Source organism: Schistocerca cancellata, chromosome 6 (genome assembly GCF_023864275.1).
Source record: "Schistocerca cancellata isolate TAMUIC-IGC-003103 chromosome 6, iqSchCanc2.1, whole genome shotgun sequence".
Taxonomy (NCBI): Eukaryota; Metazoa; Arthropoda; class Insecta; order Orthoptera; family Acrididae; genus Schistocerca; species Schistocerca cancellata.
Window position 1 is genome coordinate 284,618,682 of NC_064631.1, and position 25,701 is coordinate 284,644,382.

Here is a 25,701-nt window from a genome sequence, read left to right on the forward strand (position 1 = left end):
CATTCCGTAGATAAATGGATCTATTTCTTAATGTCAATGGCTTTCCTACAGTGTACAAGGCGTGGTAATGTGTTTTTGGTGTTTCCTTATTTTTGTCCACCCCTGTATCTGTGGCCGTTGTGAAATAGCATGTAGAGAGATAGCTCAAAAATATTGTAGATAAGTACAAATCAGTCATAAAATTGTTCACACAACTTTTATTTGTAAAATGCAGGCAACAATTTTGTTCTGAAGTTGAATTCTTGGTTGGTTCCTATTGCTTCTGCTCACTCTTTTGTTGTTGCATTAGTAATGCACATTTTAATCTATATAGTGGTTTAAAGATATGAATCCTTTGGTGCTTGGACCCAAGTAACATACATTAATTTCATAAATATGTGGTAAGTAGAGCCATCTAGTGGTGTGGAACATTAATGCTGTAATAAGAATTGTGACTCGGGATCAGTTTGTGATATGTTGTGGTAGCTTCTGGAAACCAGAGTAGATTAACTTTTAGCATGTGGAGTTCCAACAAAATTGTAAGCAGATGACAGTTATTCATTCTGAGTAAATTCACCGTCATTTTCAGTCTTTAAAGGAACTCCAGATGGAACAGAGGCTAATATACATTGCCTGACAAAATAAGAAGTGAAGCGCTGGTCAATGGGAGACCCACAATAAGTGTACCAGGTGCTGATAACACTTCCTTGTATGGTTGTGTGGGATCTCCATGTCTTTCACACTGATCACTTGACATTTGATACTGTTCACAATCAATATGTAGCCTACCAGGCTTGGTAATAGCTCTAAATACAAACAAGAGATTGAAATTGGGAATAGTCTTGTTAGGGGTGGGAAGTATAATGTAGGTGGTGACCTGGAAAAAATAGCTACTCAAACTGGTTGCACAAATGTCCACGCTGTGCAACAATTTCAGTGTCATGATTGGCCTCATCTCAAAATGGCTGTTTGGCATATTAATTAGGGCACGACTGGCCACTGATGATGGTGGGTATGGTTTGCATTGCAGTGGTGCTAGTTGAGTTAATCAATCGATTGGGTTTCACTAGGCATAGCCTGGTGAAAAGACAAAGATTTTGTAAGTGATTGTTCAAGAAAAAAATTTGTAATTGAGAGAGAATCTTGGAAGATCTTGTGAAGAATGTAACTGTTCTGTCACAATAATTAGGCATGTAGATGTTCTAAAAAATCTACTCTGTGCAACTTTGACTGTGAATTTTGATTATTTAGACTAAAAAGAAGTTTTACTTTTGAAGTTAACAAAAAAGTGTCAGCATTCAGTAACAAACTTGAAAAGATGAAAATAAAGGGACACTTGTTTCAGTGTAGATTTGAATCTGTTCTAGGTTCTGAGAAAATTAAGGTAAAGTTTTGATTTGACTTCATCAGGCTACTTACATGGTGTAAAACCAATTGTGGTAATAATGCAGTGGCGGAGAACAGTTTCAAAATTTTGTGCACCACGTTCAAATCCAATCTTGTGTTCGTTTTTTCTGTCGTTGTTGCTGAAGTATTGAAATCATCTCTTTTTATGACATTGTAAAATGCAGTGGAATTAATGGAAAAGAAGTGAAGATTTCGGATCTAACTAAGAATAGGTTTTTTTTTCATCACAGTTTACACAGATTATTGCCTTCCAGAAAACTGTGAACAGTTTTTGTTTGTTTCCTAGATGCTAGTGACAAATTTGGTCCTTGTGACCATTATCACTTACACCAATTAATGGAACATCAGAATGTGCATGCAACAGCCTCAAAATCTGCTTGTGATACTCCTAATTTTTATGAACGCACTGGTTCTGTTAAGAAGTAAAAGTAAAAATTGGAGCAAAAATAAATTACTGTTAATGCTATAACATAATGATGATACAATCTATAATAAGTTTATAACAACTTTTTGTTTTATCAATAATTCAATTTTATTCTAAGATTTCACACAAAACATTGATGTGACTTATTTCTGCGACATCAAAAGAAAAAACAAAACATATGATTGGATTTTAACACAGAGCCTGGAATTTTGAAACAGTGTTCTTAGCCACTGTGCTACCAACTCACTTTGTTTTATGGTATGCGATTGGACTGATGAAGTGTTTCGAAAGTTTACCATAATTTTCTCAAGAACTGTTGTGTGTAGGTGTCAATATGGGTGTCACGTGATTTTCACTGTTCTGTCACCATGACAAGTTTGGAACGTAGTAGAGTGTGCCCTATGGTGGATTCTCTTTTCAGTTATGTACAAACAATGTGGTTATCATTATAACAATTACTGTCTGTTTGCAGGCCATTGTCATTGTTCTTCATAACGCCCCGCAAAATTAGCAGTATTCAGTGTAACGTTTTCTTTCATAATATCCAGGTCAAAATTTAGTTCATCCTGTGTCAGTACATAAAAGGTCAGCCGTAAAGTTTCGTGTGTTTTCATCCTATGCGGTACTGTCTCACAGTTCATAACACACGTGCCTACATACCACTGCACACCTGCTGTCACTGTTAGAATGCATCTCTTGATATCGCTTTTGCTTCACAGTGTATAAGACAGTTGTACATATTAAATTTAGATTTACACTGTGCATTTAACAAAAGCATTACAAAAAAGTTCAAATGTAAGTTGATACTTTGCGTACTCAATTAAGAAGAGATTCATCTAACAACGTAAATAAAGCAAAAGAGTCACATTTCATTCTTTAAAACAAAACAGTAAATGTTCTAGACCTTGAAAGATATATTTACAGAGTGAAAGGAAGCAAAGGGAAAGAAAGCAGAAAAAGTTAAACCTTTGCAGTTAGGAATATCTTCACAACTTCCCAAATTCATGCAATCTGACATAGACTGATTCTTTCCAGCCAGAGTCCACAGTAACAGTAATCAACTGCAGACAGCAGTTTTGTTCAGTTGTCATTACCAGAGGAGCATTCGTTTAGTTAAAAGGTAAATGGGCTTTGAGACCATGATGCAAAAATTTTATCACGAAAAGGGATTTTCACACATGTATGTGGCCCCTCTCCCCCTCCCCCTCCCCAAAACACACACACACACACACACACACACACACACACACACACACACACACACATATATATGAAAAACTAGTAAAGCTACCACCTCTGAGACTTTAAAGAATCAAACTCACATGTTAAACTTCTAAATATTTTACATTAAGCATCTAAACTTCTAAATATTTTACATTAAGCATCTAAGTTAGGAAAAGTTTAGAAAAGATTTGAAATTATGCTTAAAGTTTGTTGGAAGACACTAGCTGCTCTCATTCTCAAATATTGGATGAATATAATGTAGGTAATCTGCAAGTCATGATTTATGCTGCCTCAGTTTCTAATTTTAATACTTGTCTTACTGTGTGATTAAACAGCTTAATAAGTAGATTATGACAGCATTTCATGTTTTAAAATTTGGTCAATAGTTATATGAAATAATGAAAATCATATTTTTGTTATCCTTGGAAGCTGTTACGTAGGCAGTCTTCAACTGGGGCTGGTTGACTGCGCCCTGGGTTAGTCATTTAGTGATTGCAAACTATTCAGAAATGTTAATCTGGTGACAACAGAGACTTTTTAAAATCTCATTAAATAACAGGAGGATGTTTACGGTGGTGATAACACATATGATAAATATCCATCATCAACAAATTTCTCATGCTGTTTGAAAGCTGCTTTCAGTTAAAATTTTAAAACAGTATCCTAGCACTAAGACACAATTTGGATGCCTGACTACTCAGCTTAGGAGGTGAACAATTCTTGTGGTAGCTTGCTGAAAATGGATGCAGCAGATTACTGTATGACTTTCTGCATACAAGTCACCAGAGTATGATCCAAATGCAAATTGGATTTTTGCTTAGTATTAACTGTGTGAGAGCAGAAAATTCTTGGAAATAAGCTCATATTGTTAACTACAAGTGGCATTGAAGGCAATATATATTGAGAGGGTAGTGCCAGAATTCCCAGGTTCCTGAACAGGCGTCGGCAAGAGGTTCTCGAACTTCCTTCACATATTTCCTGAACTATCTGTTTCTGAACCAGAAATAACCTTTGTGAATGGGTAGAGTTTCTCCAGAATATAATGCTTATGTGATAAGCAATTGAAAATAAAGTAGACTGATTTTCGTGTTGTACTATCACTTATTGCAGATGCTGTTACAGGGTGTATACGACCCGGGAAATCCGGGAAAAACCCGGGAATTTTTTCATCCGGGAGAAAACCGGGAAAACCCGGTAATTTTTCGGAATCCCGGGAATTTTTCATTGTTTTAGCTTTCAGTTAAATTTTTTTAAATTTTGGCTGCAGAATTGATTCTCTAGCAAAGAATGTTATTGTATTCTGCTGCTGGAGAATGATACTGCAGCAATAAAATATAAACGAGAGGGGGAAAAAAAACTTTAGTGACAAAGGAAATGTGCAATTTACAACAAAAAAAAAAAAGTGCACGCACAAGCGTTTGCAAATAGCAAAAATATGTCAAAGGCCGTAGGGCGCAGACTGTAATTCTTCGTAACAATAAACTGCATGCTATGAGCATGACGTCACAACTGTTCACATTAGGTTCGTTTGACCAATTGCCAGCGGTCTGTTGCGCATGCGCATTTGACTCGCGTATAAGCAGTACCTTCTCCCGCTACTTGAAGTTTCGCTGTTAGCTGTATCGGTAGTAGCAGCAAGCAGCCAGATGCAAACGAGAAAAATTTTTCTCGCGCGCCCTAGCTGCCAGATTCACGCTTGCACATAGTTGTAGTGGGGAGGGGGTTAACCTCCACGTGACACGTGTTTACGTTAAGTGATTTCACTGCTTCTCTTCGTGTACAGCACCCAAGTCAAATGAAAACAAAACGGATTTCTGTGGCCGGAGCTACAAGTGAATTAAAATACATTCACATAATTACGGAGGGCAGAAATATATTATTAATTTCAGTCTTCTGATTTGATTTTATTTCCAAGTTAGAAGCAGTCAAGCATTAATCGCCTTGTAGAACAGTGAAGTTATTTTTGCAAGTTTGCTAAAGAAATTTAGCTTTATTAATCTTTCCGCTGAGGCAATCATTTTATTTGAAACGAATTGTTTCGTTCTACAGTATTGGCTAGTTCCAACTTTTCGCTGAATTTCAAGTGCACATTATCATCTTCTGCCATATATGGCATTATGCCATAATAAAGAACCAAAAATGAGATCGTAGAGTACTGGTACTCCAAGAAAATTTACATCCCAAAAACCACACTGAAAAGCTTAATATCAAATGGGACCTACTTCATTGTGAATCCGGAAAAAGCCAATTCACACTTCAAGCCGAATTATGCATTTTAGTATGGTTTACGAAATTCCGATGCTCTTTGGAGCACCCTCTGATGTCCTGTTTCTTTTATGATGTAATGTAAGCTCTTTTAGTGCTTTATACAAACGAACATACGGGCTTCCTGCACCACTGCAGTTGCACACGCACAATAATGCCTGTTTTCTGGCGCTCTCTGGAAACGTAAATCGAACCTATTTCTAACAGTCTTCGGATAGTATTGCGAACGGTGGTTAGAAAAGCGTTACTTTCAAAGTAAATTTCTTTTTACGCAAGATGAATTATTTTACGTGTGAGAAAGTGGGATGGATATCTAAATCACAGAGCGTTCGAAACTGAACAGTTTGAGGACCAGCCACTTACAAGAATTTCGAGCCGAGACATTTATGTCATAATTTTAAATTTACTGGCACATTTGTGTGATGTATCTTAAAATATAACACACGCAAAAAAGATCAATTTACATGTGAAAGCTTAGCTTCTGTTGTTGCGTGTTAATCTTAGAGACTAATATTATATGTGAAAGCTTAGCTTTTCTTGTAGATATACGGTACTGTGTACATTAATGTAAACCGTTAACTTTTCCTCTTGCGTGTTCGCGCTATGTAATCAGTGATCTTGCTATTGGCTGACTATAACACGTGTCCTATGCTCTGAATAGCTGCTGCCATCGGCTGACGAGATCTCGTGGCTTGAGATATGACTCGCTTACAAAAGGACATCGCAACCTCGGTTTCAACGCTCCGCAAACTAATGCGCTGTGTTTGGTGTAATTCGAATTTATACTTTCGTAATACGAAAATATGGAACGTATATGTTGCTGCAAATCTTTCCAACACTTCTCTCCTTTTTTTAAAATTAAAAGTCTCTCCAAAACTTCTCTGCCCGTCTTTTCTTTTTTTTTTTCCGGGAAGTTCTACGCGATTGTATAAAACGTTAACCATTCACAGAATTGATAAGTTTTACAGTTCCGAGGGAAAATCTACGGAAAACCTACTGTCACTTAGCACAGAAAAAGTGTATTTTCGCCCGGGAAAAAGCGTATTTTTTAAACGGGATATCCGGGAATAATCCAGGAATTTTTTTTCCTTGTCCCCGTATACACCCTGTGTTATGATCATAAATGTAGCAGCATCCAGTTCTTGAATAAGGTCCTGAACATGCGATTTGCATGACAGCTTACCAACAGAAACAGTAGTGGTCCCCAAGTCCACCTCCACAGCTGAGTGGACATTGTAGTTTACTGCCGTGCAGAGGACCTGAGTTCCAATCCTGATACTGCCAGGGATTTTCCTTTGTGGGAGGACTAGTATGTGGTGCACTCAGCTTTGTGAAGCCAACTAAGAGGCTACCCAAATGATTAGTAGTGGTTCCAGTATAAAGAAACCTAACAACAATGACGACGACTAGGAGAGGGGGTGTGTTGGCCACTTGCCCATCTATACTGCACTGATAACACTATTGGTAAAGGATGGTATGGTAGTCGGTTGGGCCCAGTTGGCCTGTCACGACTAGAATGCATAACGTTACTGTATCACCAGAAGCTTAGCAGTAATCCAAGTACTTCAAAGTCTAAGCTGAGCTAGTTCCTCATGGCTCACTCCTGCTATTCTGTCGGCAAGTTCCTTAAAAAAAAAGTGAGCAAATTCTTGTGTTATAGTGTTGATTATGCTAATATATACTCAGTGACTTACTTGCACAGAATTGGTGTAACTTTTCTGATCTTAATTTCCCTTTCTGACTCCTTCCATGGCAATTTGGTATTACAGAAGTAGACCTTTAAAATAAAAAAATAAACAAATACAAAATAACTAATAACTAATGCACTCTGGTGGCCATTCTAATTGTCACAGAGAATTGAAACTTTATAATAATTTACATATTTGCTGGTGATGTGTACATGTACAAAGTTACATAGTCATCTGATTTTGCCTTGTAGGTGCCTCACTATTTTTGTCAGGCAGTGTGTTTCACTAGCTGAGTAGCTGGCTTTCCTCGGGTATATATTTATTTCAGTCTTCTAGTAGTCCTACTCCTCCTCCCACCCCCACCCATGACACACTGTCGACCTGCTCCTTCCCCCCTGCCTCTCTGTCGACCTGCTCCTTCCCCCCTGCCTCTCTGTCGACCTGCTCCTTCCCCCCTGCCTCTCTGTCGACCTGCTCCTTCCCCCCTGCCTCTCTGTCGACCTGCTCCTTCCCCCCTGCTTCTCTGTCGACCTGCTCCTTCCCCCCTACACCTCTGTCGACCTGCTCCCCTTCCCCCCTGCACCTCTGTCGACCTGCTCCCCTTCCCCCCTGCACCTCTGTCGACCTGCTCCCCTTCCCCCCTGCACCTCTGTCGACCTGCTCCCCTTCCCCCCTGCACCTCTGTCGACCTGCTCCCCTTCCCCCCTGCACCTCTGTCGACCTGCTCCCCTTCCCCCCTGCACCTCTGTCGACCTGCTCCCCTTCCCCCCTGCACCTCTGTCGACCTGCTCCCCTTCCCCCCTGCACCTCTGTCGACCTGCTCCCCTTCCCCCCTGCACCTCTGTCGACCTGCTCCCCCCCCCCCCCCCCTGTCGACTTGCTCCTGCTGAAATAGATCTCAGGGCTTAGGAGGAAATTAAACTAGGAAATGAGGCAATGTACCAGACTTTTTTCTTAACAATTATTTGTCGGCCAACTTACTCTGCGATACCCTTGCAGCCTTTTCAGACTGTTAATGTTAAGGGCAAAGGTGAAGCAGATAAGAATGAAGTTCACTAATGTCACGGTGTATTGAGGTTTTGGAATACTTTCAGGTGGATTGGAAGAGAGAGTTTTAAAGGGTGATAGGGCCATGTAACCTTGTACACAAGTTTCAGGAGTCTGGGTAATATGTTACCCAGACTACTCTCGCTTCCCTTCATTTTTAGCTCTCTCCCTACCTTCAGTGCTAGTTATGGTTGTCTGTGATATGCTCCCACATCTCAGTCTCTCTCTCTCTTCCATAAAAAAGGAACCTATGTATCTGAATGCCAGGAGTGTGTGTTTCTTCCAAAGCTGCAATGAATTATGCTTCCTGAAGATGATTATGTGCTGGCTAGTGTAGTTGCCTTTTTGTGAATATAACATTGCCTTCAATATTATTTCACTATATTGTTTTTTTCTGCCATCAACATCTATGTAGTTTTTTTGAGTTAACAGAAAACTACACAACTTAAAAAGCATGACTTACTACTGTTGTACTAATGTAGTATTTCTATGCTATTGAACTTAAACTACACTTGAATAACTTAAATGATGTGTCTAATTACTGCAATCAGTAGGAAAGTATGATTACTAAACAAAACACATCTACACCAAATAGTATTTCACATACTAGTTTGTTGCTTAATCATAATTCTAGTCCTAATGTTACTTGTCATTGTCACAGAAATAACTTCTAATATTATAAATGTTATATTTCGAGGCATCTAAAAAGTGTATTACTTTTTATTTTCAGTATTGTTTCAGACACATTAATTCCTACTTTTAATAGCTGTCACTACATGACGAAACAATCAAAAATCATTTAAAAAAGAAATGCTGTTATAAATATGAAAAATTTGGGAAATAAGTTAAAAAAATAATCCAGTTTGTAATGGTAGGACAATGGTTGTAACTTTAAATTGTAGTTTCCAGTATGTAATATTAAGCAAAGGGGCCAAAAAATTTAGTCTCACCTGGTAAACATCACATTAATACCATGTGAAACTGTTCGGTGACAAAGTGTCCTCAAGTTTCTTCATGGACGCCATATACAGCCGAGGTCACTCATTAATGAATAGACCTATCACTATCAAATTGCCGGGGTTTGGGCCCTTATATTTTGTCAGGTATTCCAAATAGTCCCAGACTTTTTCTGTGGAATTGAGATTGGTTGATTTAGCGGGCCAGTCGAGGTTTGATAGCTCTCCTGTGTGATCATCAAACCAGGAACATATGCATACAGCTCTAAGAACACAGCTGCTTTTATCTTGGAAGGCAGGATTGTCCACACCATACTCGCAGCAAATGGTTTGAAGAAAGGTTAGGGCTGCGGAAGCTGTTGAAACAAACATCCTCATTCATATCCACAATCGCATGAATTGGTGGGTCCAAGTCACGGTACGAAACAACCCCAACAAATCATACGCTGTGGGGTTAAACACCACATTAGGACATCAGTGGACTCATCACAATACATCACTAGAAAAGAAGCAAAAATCAGAACTTGTTAGACAACACTGCTGTATGGCCATGATATGTTGAGCATTCACACGGTTGCTGTTGGGCATTGAAGGTGGTGTGTCTTGCCCCACATTAAAACTGCTGAAGGGAGAGAAGTGGTGAGGGGAAGGCACCACTGACTTATTTCTGCATTGCTACCATCATTACCCATTTTTGTACATACACAAAAGCAGAAGTGAACACACAGAAATACTGGCAACATTTGGAGACAAATGAATATCTTCCAACTAATGCTGATTTTCTGTGCTACTGGCAGCACCAGTAAAAAAAATGTCTTATCATCATGGACAGATGTCAGTCACTATTCAGTTTGTGTGTGTTTTGGCTCAGAAGACTTGCACCGTAATATGCTGCTCTGAGCAGTGGCCTTTTGTGAGGAACCTATTTACAAGTGTTGATTTCATGAAGTTAGACATTTGGAATCAGGTTCCTCACAGAAGGCCACTGCTCATAGTGGCATATAAAGGTGCAAATCTTCTGGGCCAAACAGCATACAAATTGGACAGTGACTATCTGTCCATGATGGTACCAACTGCTGATAGCAGAGAATACTAGCACTATGTTTGCTCAGAAACTGCTTGGCATGGACCTGCATTCATTAGCAGCAGCTATTCTAATAGAGTTCTGAACTGATTGCCAATGGCATGGTGTGACATTCGTCTCTGTTCACTGTCAGCTTTTTCCTACCACTGCTCTTTCTTCGTGTTAACTGTTTTGAGTGGTATGCCGTTTTTTGCAGGCTTGCTGCACAGTCTGTGCCACCTTCATTCACAGTGTGGTCATGGCCACATTCAAACGCATTAATTTCATACTACCGCTCTCAGGTCTCGTCATTCACTCATCTTACTGTGCTAATTTCGTACAACTGACTGACTTACACACGCCATTTGACTGCCATGACTTAAATCAGCAGGGGAGGATCAGATATTGTTTCTTTGTTGTTATTGTGCTGGCTACGTAATGTGCAATGATGACTAACCTCTTTAATATTCTTTGTTGGAAAAATCTGGTATCTGATATGTCCTGTGAGACTAATCATAACTGATGAAAACATGGTGTCATCCTAAGACCCATTGTTGAATGGTATGATAAATCACATATATTTTTCTCAATTATTTCTGTTGCCGAGATATGCTAAATGTATTGTGTTCTTCGAATAATTAAAATCATTAAACTGTTGCCAACTCTGAATTCAATCAGTAAAAAATCAGTAAAGGTGAATAGCCTAAAATTAACTTCAAAACTTTCTAATCAGAGTCTGAATGTCAATAATTAATGTGCAGTTAACTGTCTGATCATTGTCACTGCTTTAGGACTGTCACAACGTAACCAGTTTTTCAAAAAGGGATACTTTGTTGTTTCACTGAAAGAACGTATGAAACACTTTGAGATATATATATATATATATTTCTTTTTTCATCTGACTATGTTGACTCAGAGATGTTGCTTGATCTTTTCTTCTTTTAAATCTTTGCCACGTTTGAATAAATATTACAACATTATTATTGCATTGGCAGTAAGAAGTAGAACTTTTTTTTTACTTACGAACATTGAACATGTGGTTTTTTGTTTATCAAAATTAGTACACGGGTGGGCATGGTGTTGAGTTGAGTTACAGAACAAAATTATAATAATCCCACAAATTCCCTAACATTTCCCACCTATACCTCCTACACAGTAAGAATAACACAAAAATCAGAGCTAATCTACCCCATTATTATTTTACACAATGTTATACAAATTATACTTGAATATCCACATTAACATGAAGAGTCAAAGCGTGCTCCATCTTCTATGTTACTGCATATTAACATAAAAATCGAGAATAAAATAAATTATTGTACTTGATATGCTGGTTCAGGCTTAACTCTCTCCAGAAATCTGACATTGATTCTTAGACATATACCGGGGCAATTCTTTGATTCATTACTGTAGTTGTAATAATAATATTCTTCAAATTCAGTGGCCAGCTTTATGTTGACATTGGACAGCAGCTGTAGTTCCTGTTCTTGTTAATAGATGACTCTTCTGTCACCACATCTAACGTAATATAAATGCAACATAATTTAACAGTTACAATGAATGCAATTATAAGATAAAAATTTTGCCATTTATGCAAATCTTAAGGAATATTATATTTAATCAGTGACTCGACATTCTGATGAGTGGAGATGTGCAAGTAAATGCTCACTGAGATCCATAGACCAGAGTGATCCCTCATACAGAGTCACATGATGCCTGGTACCAGTTCAACACTACCTACAGTACTTCTAAGTGACTAGTGTTTGATTTTAAGGGGCGGTGACAAACATTTTGTCCAGTGAACTTTTGTTGTATATTGTTTGGTCTTTCGTAATATTATATTATATGTGTATTAATTTATTTATGTGAGTATGGTCTTCATGCAGTGCATGGACTTTGGTTTCCACAACTGCATTTCTCGAGCACTCTTAATGCACGTGAGTGCAGAGGAAACATGTGCACGTTCTCTGCAAGTGGGTCTGGACCAGATGACAAGTTCTGTTGGTGCTCTCGACTCGCGACTTGATAAGCAGAGGTTTCTTGAGGCTCATCACTCAGCCTTCCTCATCCCAAAGAAGTTTGAGTTCCAGGGTCAGCGAGACGAGGTCAGTATGCTGCTGCATTGGTAGTAGTACGATCACTTTGCAATCTGTTTATAAATACACTATTTTCTGTTTATAAATACAGTGTTTTCCAAGTGCTGCTTGTTTTCACTTGAAAATTATAAAACGAACTAAGTGCAAGATGGAGAGAGTTGTGTAGAAACAATATCAAACAATTCCTGAAAACTCTTTCATTCAGGGAGTAAGTAAGGAGAAAGATGCCTTAAGGGGCTTGGGAGTTGTGTAGTGAATTCATTTAACCAACAACAAATTAGTAATAGTTTTGAAGAATAGTGATACTGGGAATTATCTGTCAGAACACTGTCACTGTTATTTGTCTCAGATCTACTTCTAAATGCAATAACAAGCCATTTGACATAGCAGTGGTAGTTTAAGCATTTAAAAGTAATCAAGAAAGACAGAAATTGTTTTTGTCGAGTCTCATAGATTGATAGTAGGCCGTGTGGGGTCCGTGGACTAAACATTAAGATCTCTGAATTGTGCAAATAGTTTACTGCCATCAGGAATTAATGTATCTTACAAAAAATATTACATACTTTCCAAAAAGTTCCTTTCTGCCTATGAAAAATAAACATCCCAATTTTAAGAGCATGACGTGTCAGTTGGTAATTAGCCTGTTTCAGATCATAAACTTAATTGAGTGAGTTCAGCAAAATAAGCTAAATAATTGTTAATAGAGAGTAACAAATATTGTCTTTCTTTTATTTCTCTTGGCTTCAGTTAAACCTGCAAGATTCAGCAGCATCATTTAGTTTAGTGAAGCAGTGTGCAAGTGAGTGGAGATGGTGTGTCCAAAATGGGCAGGTGTGAAACTATTGCAGTACAAGCTGATATGCTTGTTCTGTAGCTGCACATTTATTTGTTTCATGTGATATTGTTCTTGTAGACATTACCACTAATTTGATTCTTGTTCCTTTTATATAAACAATACTTCAAAATATAAATATAAATTTTTACACATAAATAATACTTTAATAGAAATTGCAGTCTTTGAGTGCATCTTCAGGTGTGACTTTTCAGAAGGAATGTAATAGCACGGTGCCTAAAAGTAGATATTGCCAAAAAAATGTAATTACGAGATGAAATGCTCCACTTAAACGAATTCCTAGTAGGAAAATTTCTACAGCTCTAAAAATTTTAGTCCTGCAAAGCGCGGTAGTTTCAGAAGCATTATGGTAGATGTATTGCTGCTTTACCCTTCATACCTTCCCACATTGTTTAACTTTGTACTTTGTGTTTCATGCAAACTTTGCACATCCTTGTCGGTTGTTTTCTTAGGCGTTGGATCAATATGTTTTGGAAATGGGCTCCACTTTTAGTGGGTGTTTTGTAGTCTGAAAAATATTCATTTTTGAACATTACAGCTGCAATATTTATTTTATTAGCAACAAATGTAACACACATTGACGTATATGAAAAATTGCTAAAGTTCATTCTGATGCTTGAAACCCAATAGAAAACAACCAACAAAAGTTGTTATTTGAACAGATAATCCCTGCGTTTATGTCTTGTCCAGTTAAATATTTAATTTTTCAGCTCTGTTTATGGATCAAGATTGCCCACAGATTTTCTTGTCTGTAAGGGCAAAATGTTATCCTCATTCACATGTTTTGGAATTTTTGAAGACATTATTATCTACCTATAATTCTATTTTTATTGTATACGGGGTAGTTAGGAACAGTTTGAAAAGTTTGTAAGAATGTTGCAGGGGAGTTTGTGATGAGAAATAATTGTTAAGAACAGAATGATACTGTGCGCTATTTCAAAGTTATTTAGCATTGAAGTTAGCAAGTTGGGCAGTTGTGTGTGTGCTAATTAAAAAGCTATAAATACTTACGCTATACCAGTATTGACCTACTCATTTGGAGTAGTGAAATGGAGTAAGACAGACCTAGAAGCACTCAATACACTTACTAGATCACAATGCCACAAATATAGAATACATCACGTACATTCAGCAACAGAAAGATTCACATTAAGCAGAAAGGAAGGAGGAAGGGGATTTGACGACATAAAAAACGTACATTATGGACAGGTAGACAATTTAAGAAAATTCTTTATACAGGGTGTATACGACCCGGGACAACCGGGAGATTCGGGAAAAACCTGGGAATTTTTTCATCCGGGAGAAAACCGGGAATTTTTTAGAATTCCGGGAATTTTCCATTGTTTTTATTTTCAGTTAAATTTTTGTAATTTTGACTGGTAAGAACCAATACTCTAACAAAGGATATTACTGTAACCCCCTACTGCAGAATAATACTGCAGCAATAAAACATGAACGAGAGAAACAACGAAAATAAAATTTAAATTGCAAAGAAAATGTGCCATATACAGCAACAAAACACAGTGCTTATACAAGCGTCTGCCAACAGCAAAATGCGTCAAAGGCTTTAGGAAGACTGTGCAATGCTTTGTAACAACAAATTGCCTCCGATGAGCGTGACGTCACAACTGTTTACATTAGATTCGTTTTAGCAGTTGCGAGCGGGATCATGCGCATGCACAGTTGAGTAGTACCTTCTCCCGGCTCTGGCTACAAAAAATGTGGCTGTTGGCTGTGTAAGCAACCGCAACAAGCAGCTAGATGCTCCCTGGAAAATTTTACTGGAGTGACCAAGCTGCCAGATCCATGCATGCGCAGCAGGCCCAGATCTAGGGGGGGGGGGAAGGCAAATTCATATTCTTGAGGGGAAAAAAACCTGGTTTCACAAAGCGACTAGCATCTAGTGCACGTTAGTCTAACAATTATTCATATGACTTTGAAACGTATTCCTGTGGGTTTTGAAGATTTTTGAACACACTCTAAGTTGATTTCTGAATAAAACGTAAGTTGATTTGTGAATGCTTGCGTAGTGTACATGATGTCTTTGTCAGGAGAATCCTCGTCGAATGTAGGAACAAACTTTCCTACAGACAAAAGGGGCTCTACAAGCTGAGCGGAATAAGGCCGAACGGATGAATGCCAACCGCTGCCTGATTGTGTGGTTGATAGGGTTTGCGAATGATGAGTGTTGTTATAATTACTAGCATAATCCATAGATTCAGACTACAGGAGTGGAAATAAACGAATAACAGGTAAGAAAGATTACATATTACGCTCTTGGTGTATCCAAGAAAATGAAATTTTGACAGAAAATTTTTGGCCAGATAGCTGTACTAGTAAGGGCCAGTTGTACAGTCCCCAGCTAGCAGCCACACTTAGTTCTATTCTGGAAGAAGCGCGGAAAACGTGTTGTACGAACATGTAACAATGCCTAACCGGAGAATACGGGGACATCACACACAATATGGAACAATTTGACGATTCCAAGTTTGTATAAAAATTTCATACTACTACTTTTCAATCTCATGCTTGAGAAACTGGAGCGTATGAATGAAGTGTGAAACTATTTCCTAACGTAAAGCTTTTTGCTTGAGTAGTACCTTCTCCCGGGATGTCAAACCGGCCGACTGTAAGCACCACAGGACATTTTAGTTTCCCCTGTCCTGAATATGGTTTGATGGCATCCATTACAAAATATACACGTTTCAATTCCACGGAGCGAAGTACAGTGACGTGCAATAGAAGAATGCTGTGGTAGGAGGCGAGGCACTGAATTTTGGCACATTTACGACCAAATAACATGTGTGACATTTCCTGGAACACACAGGTTTTATGCATCAGACACTTCAGAAAGATGTGCACTACAAAATGAAAATATTATTGAAAATTCGATTTTGTTTAAAATTTTTGATGTCCTATCTCAAACGCTCGAGGGAGTGGCGGGGTATTGCCCCAGTTCGGAAATGTCGTAGATCCGGGGCTGATGCGCAGTGCAGTAAGAGTTACAGTGGGGAAGTGGGTGGTCTCCACGTGACCCGTGTTTACACTTAGTGATTTTGCTGTTTCCTCTTCATTTACTGCTTTCACGTCAAATGAAAACGAAACAGATTTCTGTCACCGGGAGGTATCAAGTGAATTAAAATACATTCACATAATTATGGAAGGCTAAAATGTGTTGTTAGTTGCAGATTTTATTTTATTTCCACCTTTCTGACAGTCAAGCATTAATTGCCTTGCAGAACAATGTTTTTGTCGGTTTGCTAAAGGAATTTTATTTTATTAATCTTTTCTGCCGAGGCAGACAATATATTGAAACGAACTGTTTAATTCCACACACTGTTCGCTGCAATTCAAGTGCACGTTTTCCACTTCTAGCACATGTGGCATTATGCCATAATAAAGAACCAAACGTGAGAGAACACAGTACTGGTGCTCCAAGAAAATTTAAATCCCGAAAACCACATTGAAAAGCTTGATATCAGATTGTGGCCTATTTCACTGGGAATCTGGACATATAAATGTGCACTTTAAATGTGGACATTTTAGTATGGGTCATGAAATCCCGATGGTCTTGGAATATCATCTGATGTCTTGTTTCTTTTATGACAGAAGACCTTTTAATATTTTACACGTACAAACGTACGGACTTCCTACGACGTCGTAGCTGCGCAAGTGCGGTGACGCCTGTCATCTGGTACTCTCCTGCAACTGCAGAAACGAACCTATTTCTAACAGGTTGTGGGAAGATATTCTGAATGGTGGTTTGAAATGCGTTACCTTCAAAGTACCAATCTAGCAGTTACACCGTGACTATGTGCGAGAATGTACGATGAATTTCTTAAATCACAGAGCGTTTGACTCTCATTTAACAATCAAGTCTTTGATGACAAGCCGTTTAGATGAATTTCGAGGCCAGAAGATGAGACATTTATGTTGTTATTAAAATTTTTACTGGCACATTTGTGTGATATATCTTAAATTGTAATACGCTCATAAAAGACCAACATTATATGTGAAAACTTAGCTTCTCTTGCAGCATATTAATCTTATAGACCAATATTATACGTGAAAGCTTTGCGTTTCGTGTAGTAACACTATGTATATTAATTTAAACCATTAGCTTTTTCTGTTTGTGTGTTCGCGCTACTGAACAGTGATTAGCTGCCTAGATCATGTGTCGTAAGCTATGAACACCCGCTGTCGTCGCCTGGCGAGATCACGTGATATAAGCTATGACTAGCTTACAAAAGCGCATCGGAAAGTAATATGCGGTGTTTGGTGGAATTCGAATTTATAGTTTCGTAATACGAAAATATGCAGCATACATGTTCCTGCATATCAAAGATCTTTCCAAAACGCTTTTTTTCCCTGTGTTTAGTTTTCTAAAGCACCGGGAAATTCTACGTCCGTGTATAAAACGATAATCATTCAGAGGACTGATAAGTTACACAGTTCCGAGAGAAAATATACTGTCAGTTATCAGGGAAAAAGTATATTTTCACCCGGGACAAAGTGTATTTTTAACCGGGAAATCCAGGAATTTGTTTTCCTTGTCCACGTATACACCTTGTTATAGAAGGAGCAGAAACTAGCAAAATACACAATGCAATCACTCATATAAATACATCGGCTACACCATTGCAATTTCATAACCACTTATACAATCCTTTAGATCACATAACATCAACAGATACGAAGAAAGTAAATTGAAAAAAGAAAACACTACATGGCAAGCACCCGTATCATCTAACACAGCCACACATCGATCAAGACGCATCCAACACATGGCTAAGAAAAGGCAATATATACAGTGAGACGGAAGGATTCATGATTGCAATACAGGATCAAACAATAAACACCAGATATTACAGCAAGCATATTATTAAAGATCCCAATACCACAACAAATAAATGCAGACTTTGCAAACAACAAATAGAAACAGTAGATCACATCACAAGCGGATGTACAATACTAGCAAATACAGAATAACCCAGAAGACATGACAATGTAGCAAAAATAATACATCAACTACTTGCCATACAACATAAACTAATAAAACATGTTCCCACATACAAGTATGCACCACAAAATGTACTGCAGAATGATGAATACAAATCATACTGGAACAGAACCATTATAACAGATAAAACACCACCACATAACAAACCTGACATCATGTTGTTGTTGTTGTGGTCTTCAGTCCTGAGACTGGTTTGATGCAGCTCTCCATGCTACCCTATCCTGTGCAAGCTTCATCATCTCCCAGTACTTATTGCAACCTACATCCTTCTGAATCTGCTTAGTGTATTCATCTCTTGGTCTCCCTCTACGATTTTTACCCTCCACGCTGGCCTCCAGTGCTAAATTTGTGATCCCTTGATGCCTCAGAACATGTCCTACTAACCGGTCCCTTCTTTTTGTCAAGTTGTGCCACATACGCCTCTTCTCCCCAATTCTATTCAATACTTCATCATTAGTTATGTGGTCTACTCATCTAATCTTAAGCATTCTTCTGTAGCACCACATTTCAAAAGCTTCTATTCTCTCCTTGTCCAAGCTATTTATCGTCCACGTTTCACTTCCATACATGGCTACACTCCATACAAATACTTTCAGAAACGACTTCCTGACACTTAAATCAATACTCGATGTTAACAAATTTCTCTTCTTCAGAAACGCTTTCCTTGCCACTCCCAGTCTACATTTTATATCCTACCTACTTCGACCATCATCAGTTATTTTGCTCCCCAAATAGCAAAATTCCTTTACTACTTTAGGTGCCTCATTTCCTAATCTAATTCCATCAGCATCACCTGACTTAATTCGACTACATTCCATTATCCTCGTTTTGCTTTTGTTGATGTTCATCTTATACCCTCCTTTCAAGACATTGTCCATTCCGTTCAACTGCTCTTCCAAGTCCTTTGCTGTCTCTGATAGAATTACAATGTCATCAGCAAACCTCAAAGTTTTTATTTCTTCTCCATGGATTTTAATACCTACTCCAGATTTCTCTTTTGTTTCCTTTACAGCTTGCTCAATATACAGATTGAATAACATCGGGGAGAGGCTACAACCCTGTCTCACTCCCTTTTCAACCACTGCTTCCCTTTCATGCCCCCTCGCCTCTTATAACTGCCATCTGGTTTCTGTACAAATTGTAAATAGCCTTTCGCTCCCTGTATTTTACCCCTGCCACCTTCAGAATTTGAAGGAGAGTATTCCAATCAACATTGTCAAAAGCTTTCTCTAAGTCTACAAATGCTAGAAACGTAGGTTTGCCTTTCCTTAATCTTTCTTCTAAGATAAGTCTTAGTCAGTATTACCTCACGTGTTCCAACATTTCTACGGAATCCAAACTGATCTTCCCCGAGGTCGGCTTCTACTAGTTTTTCCATTCATCTGTTAAGAATTCGCGTTAGTATTTTGCAGCTGTGACTTGTTAAACTGATAGTTCGGTAATTTTCACATCTGTCAACACCTGCTTTCTTTGGGATTGGAATTATTATATTCTTCTTGAAGTCTGAGGGTATTTCGCCTGTCTCATACATCTTGCTCACCAGATGGTAGAGTTTTGTCAGGACTGGCTCTCCCAAGGCCGTCAGTAGTTCTAATGGAATGTTGTCTACTCCTGGGGCCTTGTTTCGACTCAGGTCTTTCAGTGCTCTGTCAAACTCTTCACGCAGTATCGTATCTCCCATTTCATCTTCATCTACCTCCTCTTCCATTTTCATAATATTGTCCTTGTATAGACACTCTATATACTCCTTCCAACTTTCTGCTTTCCCTTCTTTGCTTAGAACTGGGTTTCCATCAAAGCTCTTGATATTCATACAAGTGGTTCTCTTTTCTCCAAAGTTCTCTTTAATTTTCCTGTAGGCGGTATCTATCTTACCCCTAGTGAGATAAGCCTCTACCTCCTTACATTTGTCCTCTAGCCATGCCTGCTTAGCCATTTTGCACTTCATGTCGATCTCATTTTTGAGACGTCTGTATTCCTTTTTGCCTGCTTCATTTACTACATTTTTATATTTTCTCCTTTCATCAATTAAATTCAATATTTCTTCTGTTACCCAAGGGTTTCTACTAGCCCTCGTCTTTTTACCTACTTGATTCTCTGCTGGCTTCACTACTTCATCCCTCAGAGCTACCCATTCTTCTTCTACTGTACTTCTTTCCTCCATTCCTGTCAATTGTTCCCTTATGCTCTCCCTGAAACTCTGTACAACCTCTGGTTCTTTCAGTTTATCCAGGTCCCATCTCCTGAAAATCCCACCTTTTTGCAGTTCCTTCAGTTTTAATCTACAGTTCATAACCAATAGAGTGTGGTCAGAGTCCACATCTGCCCCTGGAAATGTCTTACAATTTAAAACCTGGTTCCTAAATCTCTGTCTTACCATTATATAATCTATCTGATACCTTCTATTATCTCCGGGATTCTTCCATGTATACAACCTTCTTCTGACATCATACTCACCAATAAAAAGAAGAAATTAACACAACTAATCGAAATATCCATATCCAATACAACAAATATAAAGAAGAAAACAGGAGAAAAAATTGAAAAATACCTCCAACTGGCTGAGGAAGTCAAGGACATGTGGCATCAGGATAAAGTTGACATCATACCAATTATACTATCAGCTACAGGAGTCATACCACAATGTCCACCAGTATATCAAGGCAATACAGCTACATCCAAACTTATATATACAACTTCAGAAATCTGTAATTATTGATACATGTTCAATTACCCGAAAGTTCCTAAATGCAATGTAACGTATACCGTACAGTTAGAAGGAAGTCACGCATGATTAAGGTCCGCGTCACTTTCCATTTTTAACCAGACATAACGTCTGAGAAAGGAAAGAAATAATAATAAGGCCCGGGAAAAGAATAGGCCTCCGGTATGTTCTGCCAGTCATAAAAGGCGACGAAAAGAACAAACCACTAATAGGGCTAACCCCCCTTTTAGTGTGATTAGTTGTTTCAGGACAGAACTAATGAAGCCTCGGACAAGCGCCGTCATGGTCTGGGACAACGCTTGAACTCTATGCCCGCCCACAATGGTAACGACACTGCTAGCCAACTGGAAAATGATTTAAATCCAAATAGAGGTGTTTTGCAGGATATGCTTCCTGCAACCACCCTAGAAGGAAAACAAAGACAGAGGATGAGATGGTCAGATGAAGTTAATCGACACCTCATGTTCTGTTATTACCAAGCAACAAACCTAGGAACCAACACATCTGGATACAGATCACAAGCATACACAACATTTATTACCAGATACCCAAAATTAAAATTTTTAACAGAACAACGACTAACTGATCAGATCTGTGTAATAATCAAAAATAACAGGATACCCCAGTCAGAATTAGAAAATATCAAACAACAAGTACAACAAATGCTGGAACAAAATAATGTGCAATTAGAAGAAGAAGAAAATACAGTAATGGACTCAAACATGCCAGAGCAAACAAACAAAGAACAACACGCAGCAATTAAACAATCAGAGGAAAACGACATCTTAAGACAGCCACCAGAACAAGCACAAATAGAACACGAAGAGACACATGTGTTAGATATAGAAGAGAAATTTCAGCTGACATATATAGAATACAAAGACACAAATACAGACATTATACTATTCTTGCATAGACCACCAAATAACCCACAAGTCGAAACAACAATAAAAACTATGAACACAATCATACACAACAAAATAAATGGAAACACAACTATGGAAGAGTTACAACTACTGGTTTATATAGGAGCACTCACTACACTAAATATACACACTAGGCAGAGATCAGAACCAACCAACATGCAGAAGAAACCCACAAAACCAGCATGGCAACACAGGCTACAGATCAGAATAGAAAAACTGAGAAAAGACATCGGACAGCTAACACAATTTATAAGAAATGAAATGTCAGAAAAAAAATGAAAAAGGTTAGGTAAAATCTCACAACAAGAAGCGATAGAGCAATTAGATGAAAAGAAACAGAAATTACAAGCGTTGGCCAAACTACTTAGAAGATACAAAAAAAGTGAAAATAGAAGGAAACAAAACCAAACATTCAACACAAACCAAAAGAAATTTTACCAGACAATAGATAACACACACATTGAAATAGACAATCCACCAAACATAACAGACATGGAACACTTCTGGAGCAACATATGGTCAAACCCAGTACAACATAACAGGCATGCACGGTGGATACAAGCAGAAACAGACACATACAAGATGATACCACAAATGCCTGAAGTGATAATTTTGCAACATGAAGTCACCCGAGCAATTAATTCTACGCACAATTGGAAAGCCTCTGGAAATGATAAAATAGCAAATTTCTGGCTAAAGTAGTTCACGTCAACACATTCACATCTAACTACATTATTTAACAGTTACATTGCAGACCCATATACATTCCCTGATACACTTACACATGGAATAACCTATCTGAAACCTAAAGATCAAGCTGACACAGCAAACCCAGCTAAATATCGCCCCATAACATGCCTACCAACAATCTACAAAATATTAACTTCAGTCATTACACAGAAATTAATGACACATACAACACAGAACCAAATTATAAATGAAGAACAAAAAGACTGCTGCAAAGGAGCACGAGGATGTAAAGAGCAACTGATAATAGATGCAGAGGTGATATATCAAGCTAAAACTAAACAAAGGTCGCTACACTACGCATACATTGATTACCAAAAAGCTTTTGATAGTGTACCCCACTCATGGTTACTACAAATATTGAAAATATACAAAGTAGATCCTAAATTGATACAGTTCCTAAACATAGCAATGATAAATTGGAAAACCACACTTTATATTTGAACACATTCAAATAATATCACATCACAGCCAATACAGATTAAGCGTGGAATATACCAAGGAGACTCATTAAGTCCTTTCTGGTTCTGCCTTGCTCTGAACCCACTATCCAACATGCTAAATAATACAAATTATGGATACAATATTACTGGATCATACCAACACAAAATCGCACATTTGCTATACATGGATGATCTAAAACTACTGGCAGCAACAAATCAACAACTCAACCAATTACTAAAGATAACAGAAGTATTCAGTAATGATATAAATATGGCTTTTGGAACAGACAAATGTAAGAAAAATAGCATTGTCAAGGGAAAACACACTAAACAAGAAGATTATATATTGGATAACCACAGCGACTGCATAGAAGCGATGGAAAAAACAGATACCTATAAATATCTAGGGTACAGACAAAAAATAGGAATAGATAATACAAATATTAAAGAAGAACTAAAAGAAAAATATAGACAAAGACTAACAAAAATACTGAAAACAGAATTGACAGCAAGAAACAAGACAAAAACTATAAATACTTATGCTATACCAATATTGACCTACTCATTTGGAGTAGTGAAATGGAGTAACACAGACCTAGAAGCACTCAATACACTTACACGATCACAATGCCACAAATATAGAATACATCACATACATTCAGCAACAGAGAGATTCACATTAAGCAGAAAGGGAGGAGGAAGGGGATTTATCGATATATATAAATAACCTACATTATGGACAGGTAGACAATTTAAGAAAATTCTTTCTAGAACCTGCAGAAACTAGCAAAATACACATAGCAATCACTCATATAAATACATCGGCTACACCACTGCAATTTCATAACCACTTCTACAACCCTTTAGATCACATAACTTCAACAGATAGGAAGAAAGTAAATTGGAAAAAGAAAACACTACATGGCAAGCACCCGTATCATCTTAACACAGCCACACATCGATCAAGATGCATCCAACACATGGCTAAGAAAAGGCAATATATACAGTGAGACGGAAGGATTCACGATTGCAATACAGGATCAAACAATAAACACCAGATATTACAGCAAGCATATTATTAAAGATCCCAATACCACAACAAATAAATGCAGACTTTGCTAACAACAAATTATACTATCAACTACAGGAGTCATACCACACAATATCCACCAGTACATCAACGCAATACAGGTACATCCAAACTTATATATACAACTACAGAAATCCGTAATTATTGATACATGTTCAATTACCCGAAAGTTCCTAAATGCAATATAACATATACCGTACAGCTAAAAGGAAGTGACACTTGATCAAGGTCCGCGTCACTTTCCATTTTTGACCAGACATAATGTCTGAGAAAAGAAAGAAATAATAATAATAATAATAATAATAATAATAATAATAATAATAATAGTTGTTGTTGTTATTTTATGTTTTGGAGAGCACTTTTCTGAACTATTAATTTAAATCCAAATGTGTGAGCAGTGGATATTATGCAAAATAAACATTAAAATTTGTTTTTCAGTTTTTCCTCAATCAGTTACATGATAAAATATGCATGCTCCCTGTACAGCATTCAGCATTGGTCAGCTACCATGCTGCCATCACATCAGCCCTGGTACCTGCATTCCACTTCTTTTATTTCTCGACGGATTTGCTACCTCTCTCTTTATCACTCATAGCACCTTGATTTTACAGAAAATAGTTGGTGCACAAGTCCAGAAAGTGTGTTTCATGCTTATTGTGGCATCCAAAACTTTGAAATTATCCGGCTTGTTGCTTACTGTGTTCTTGTAATTTTGATGAGAAATTTTTAGACAAGTTCTTTAAAGGACATCCAAGTTGATGATAGTCTATTTCTTTCATTTTGTGTTTAAATGTTTTGTCTTTGGTTAGTTTCTGAATGTGAGGGCCTAAGTACTTGAAAGTGTTACCAATTTTCTTAATATTTCAATTTCATAACGCCCTAATTTTAAATGAAGTGGAGTCATCCCCCCTTCTGTCAAGATAATTCCCAGACCTGGTAGTAGCCCTAGTTTACATTTACTGGTATTACAGGCTATAAAATAAAACAACTTTTTGGAACAGACTGCATTGCAAAACATCACAAAACAATACCGACACTATAATGATTGAAAAGTTGCAGTTTGAATACTTAACAGAAATTCTTTGTTTGTATCAAGCCTGCATATGGTTGGACATTTTAAGTACTCTACCTGAAATTGGCACCAAGAATACACTAGAGACACTATTTACTTTCAAGAAAAGCAATTCATTGTCAACCAGTATTATTTAAACCATTTGGACGGTTGCACTCTTCTGATGTTCCTGATAGGATACCATACATCTGAACGTTTTACAGATTTGTTACACACAGAAAATGAATTGTAAAATATAACACTTCATTGTAACAGTGAAACTTTATTGCTTGTAGTCACAGCACAATATAATCATCGTTAAAGCTCATTCACAGAACAGTTTGAAAGAAAATGATTATAAATAGAATTTTTCTTTTTGTAAGGCGAGTTGCTAATCATTAAACTATACCAGTTTCATATTCAATGTGTAAGTAGTATTGTACAGAAAATAGTTCACTTGGATGATACAGTCTTTTTTTGTCAGTGGTTAACTGCAGTAGATATTAATCGTACCCACCCTTAACTGTAGTAACATTGTGAAAGTATATGGGATGAGTGACTATACAAGCAAAGTTTCAAGAAAGATAAATGTATCCAGAATGAGATTTTCACTCTGCAGCGGAGTGTGCGCTGATAAGAAACTTCCTGGCAGATTAAAACTGTGTGCCCGACCGAGACTCGAACTCGGGACCTTTGC

General features: G+C 37.7%; 1 protein-coding gene across 3 annotated transcripts in view; it reads left to right on the plus strand.

Moving 5' to 3' along the window:
* The window catches only part of LOC126088500 (SLIT-ROBO Rho GTPase-activating protein 1-like), a 703,657-nt gene that overhangs the window by 601,833 nt on the left and 76,123 nt on the right, over positions 1-25,701 (plus strand). For all 3 annotated transcript variants that reach the window (XM_049906639.1, XM_049906641.1, XM_049906642.1), the window contains exon 6: positions 11,940-12,158. In XM_049906639.1, the coding sequence (XP_049762596.1) occupies positions 11,940-12,158 (219 nt within the window). The remainder of the gene's footprint in view (positions 1-11,939; positions 12,159-25,701) is intronic.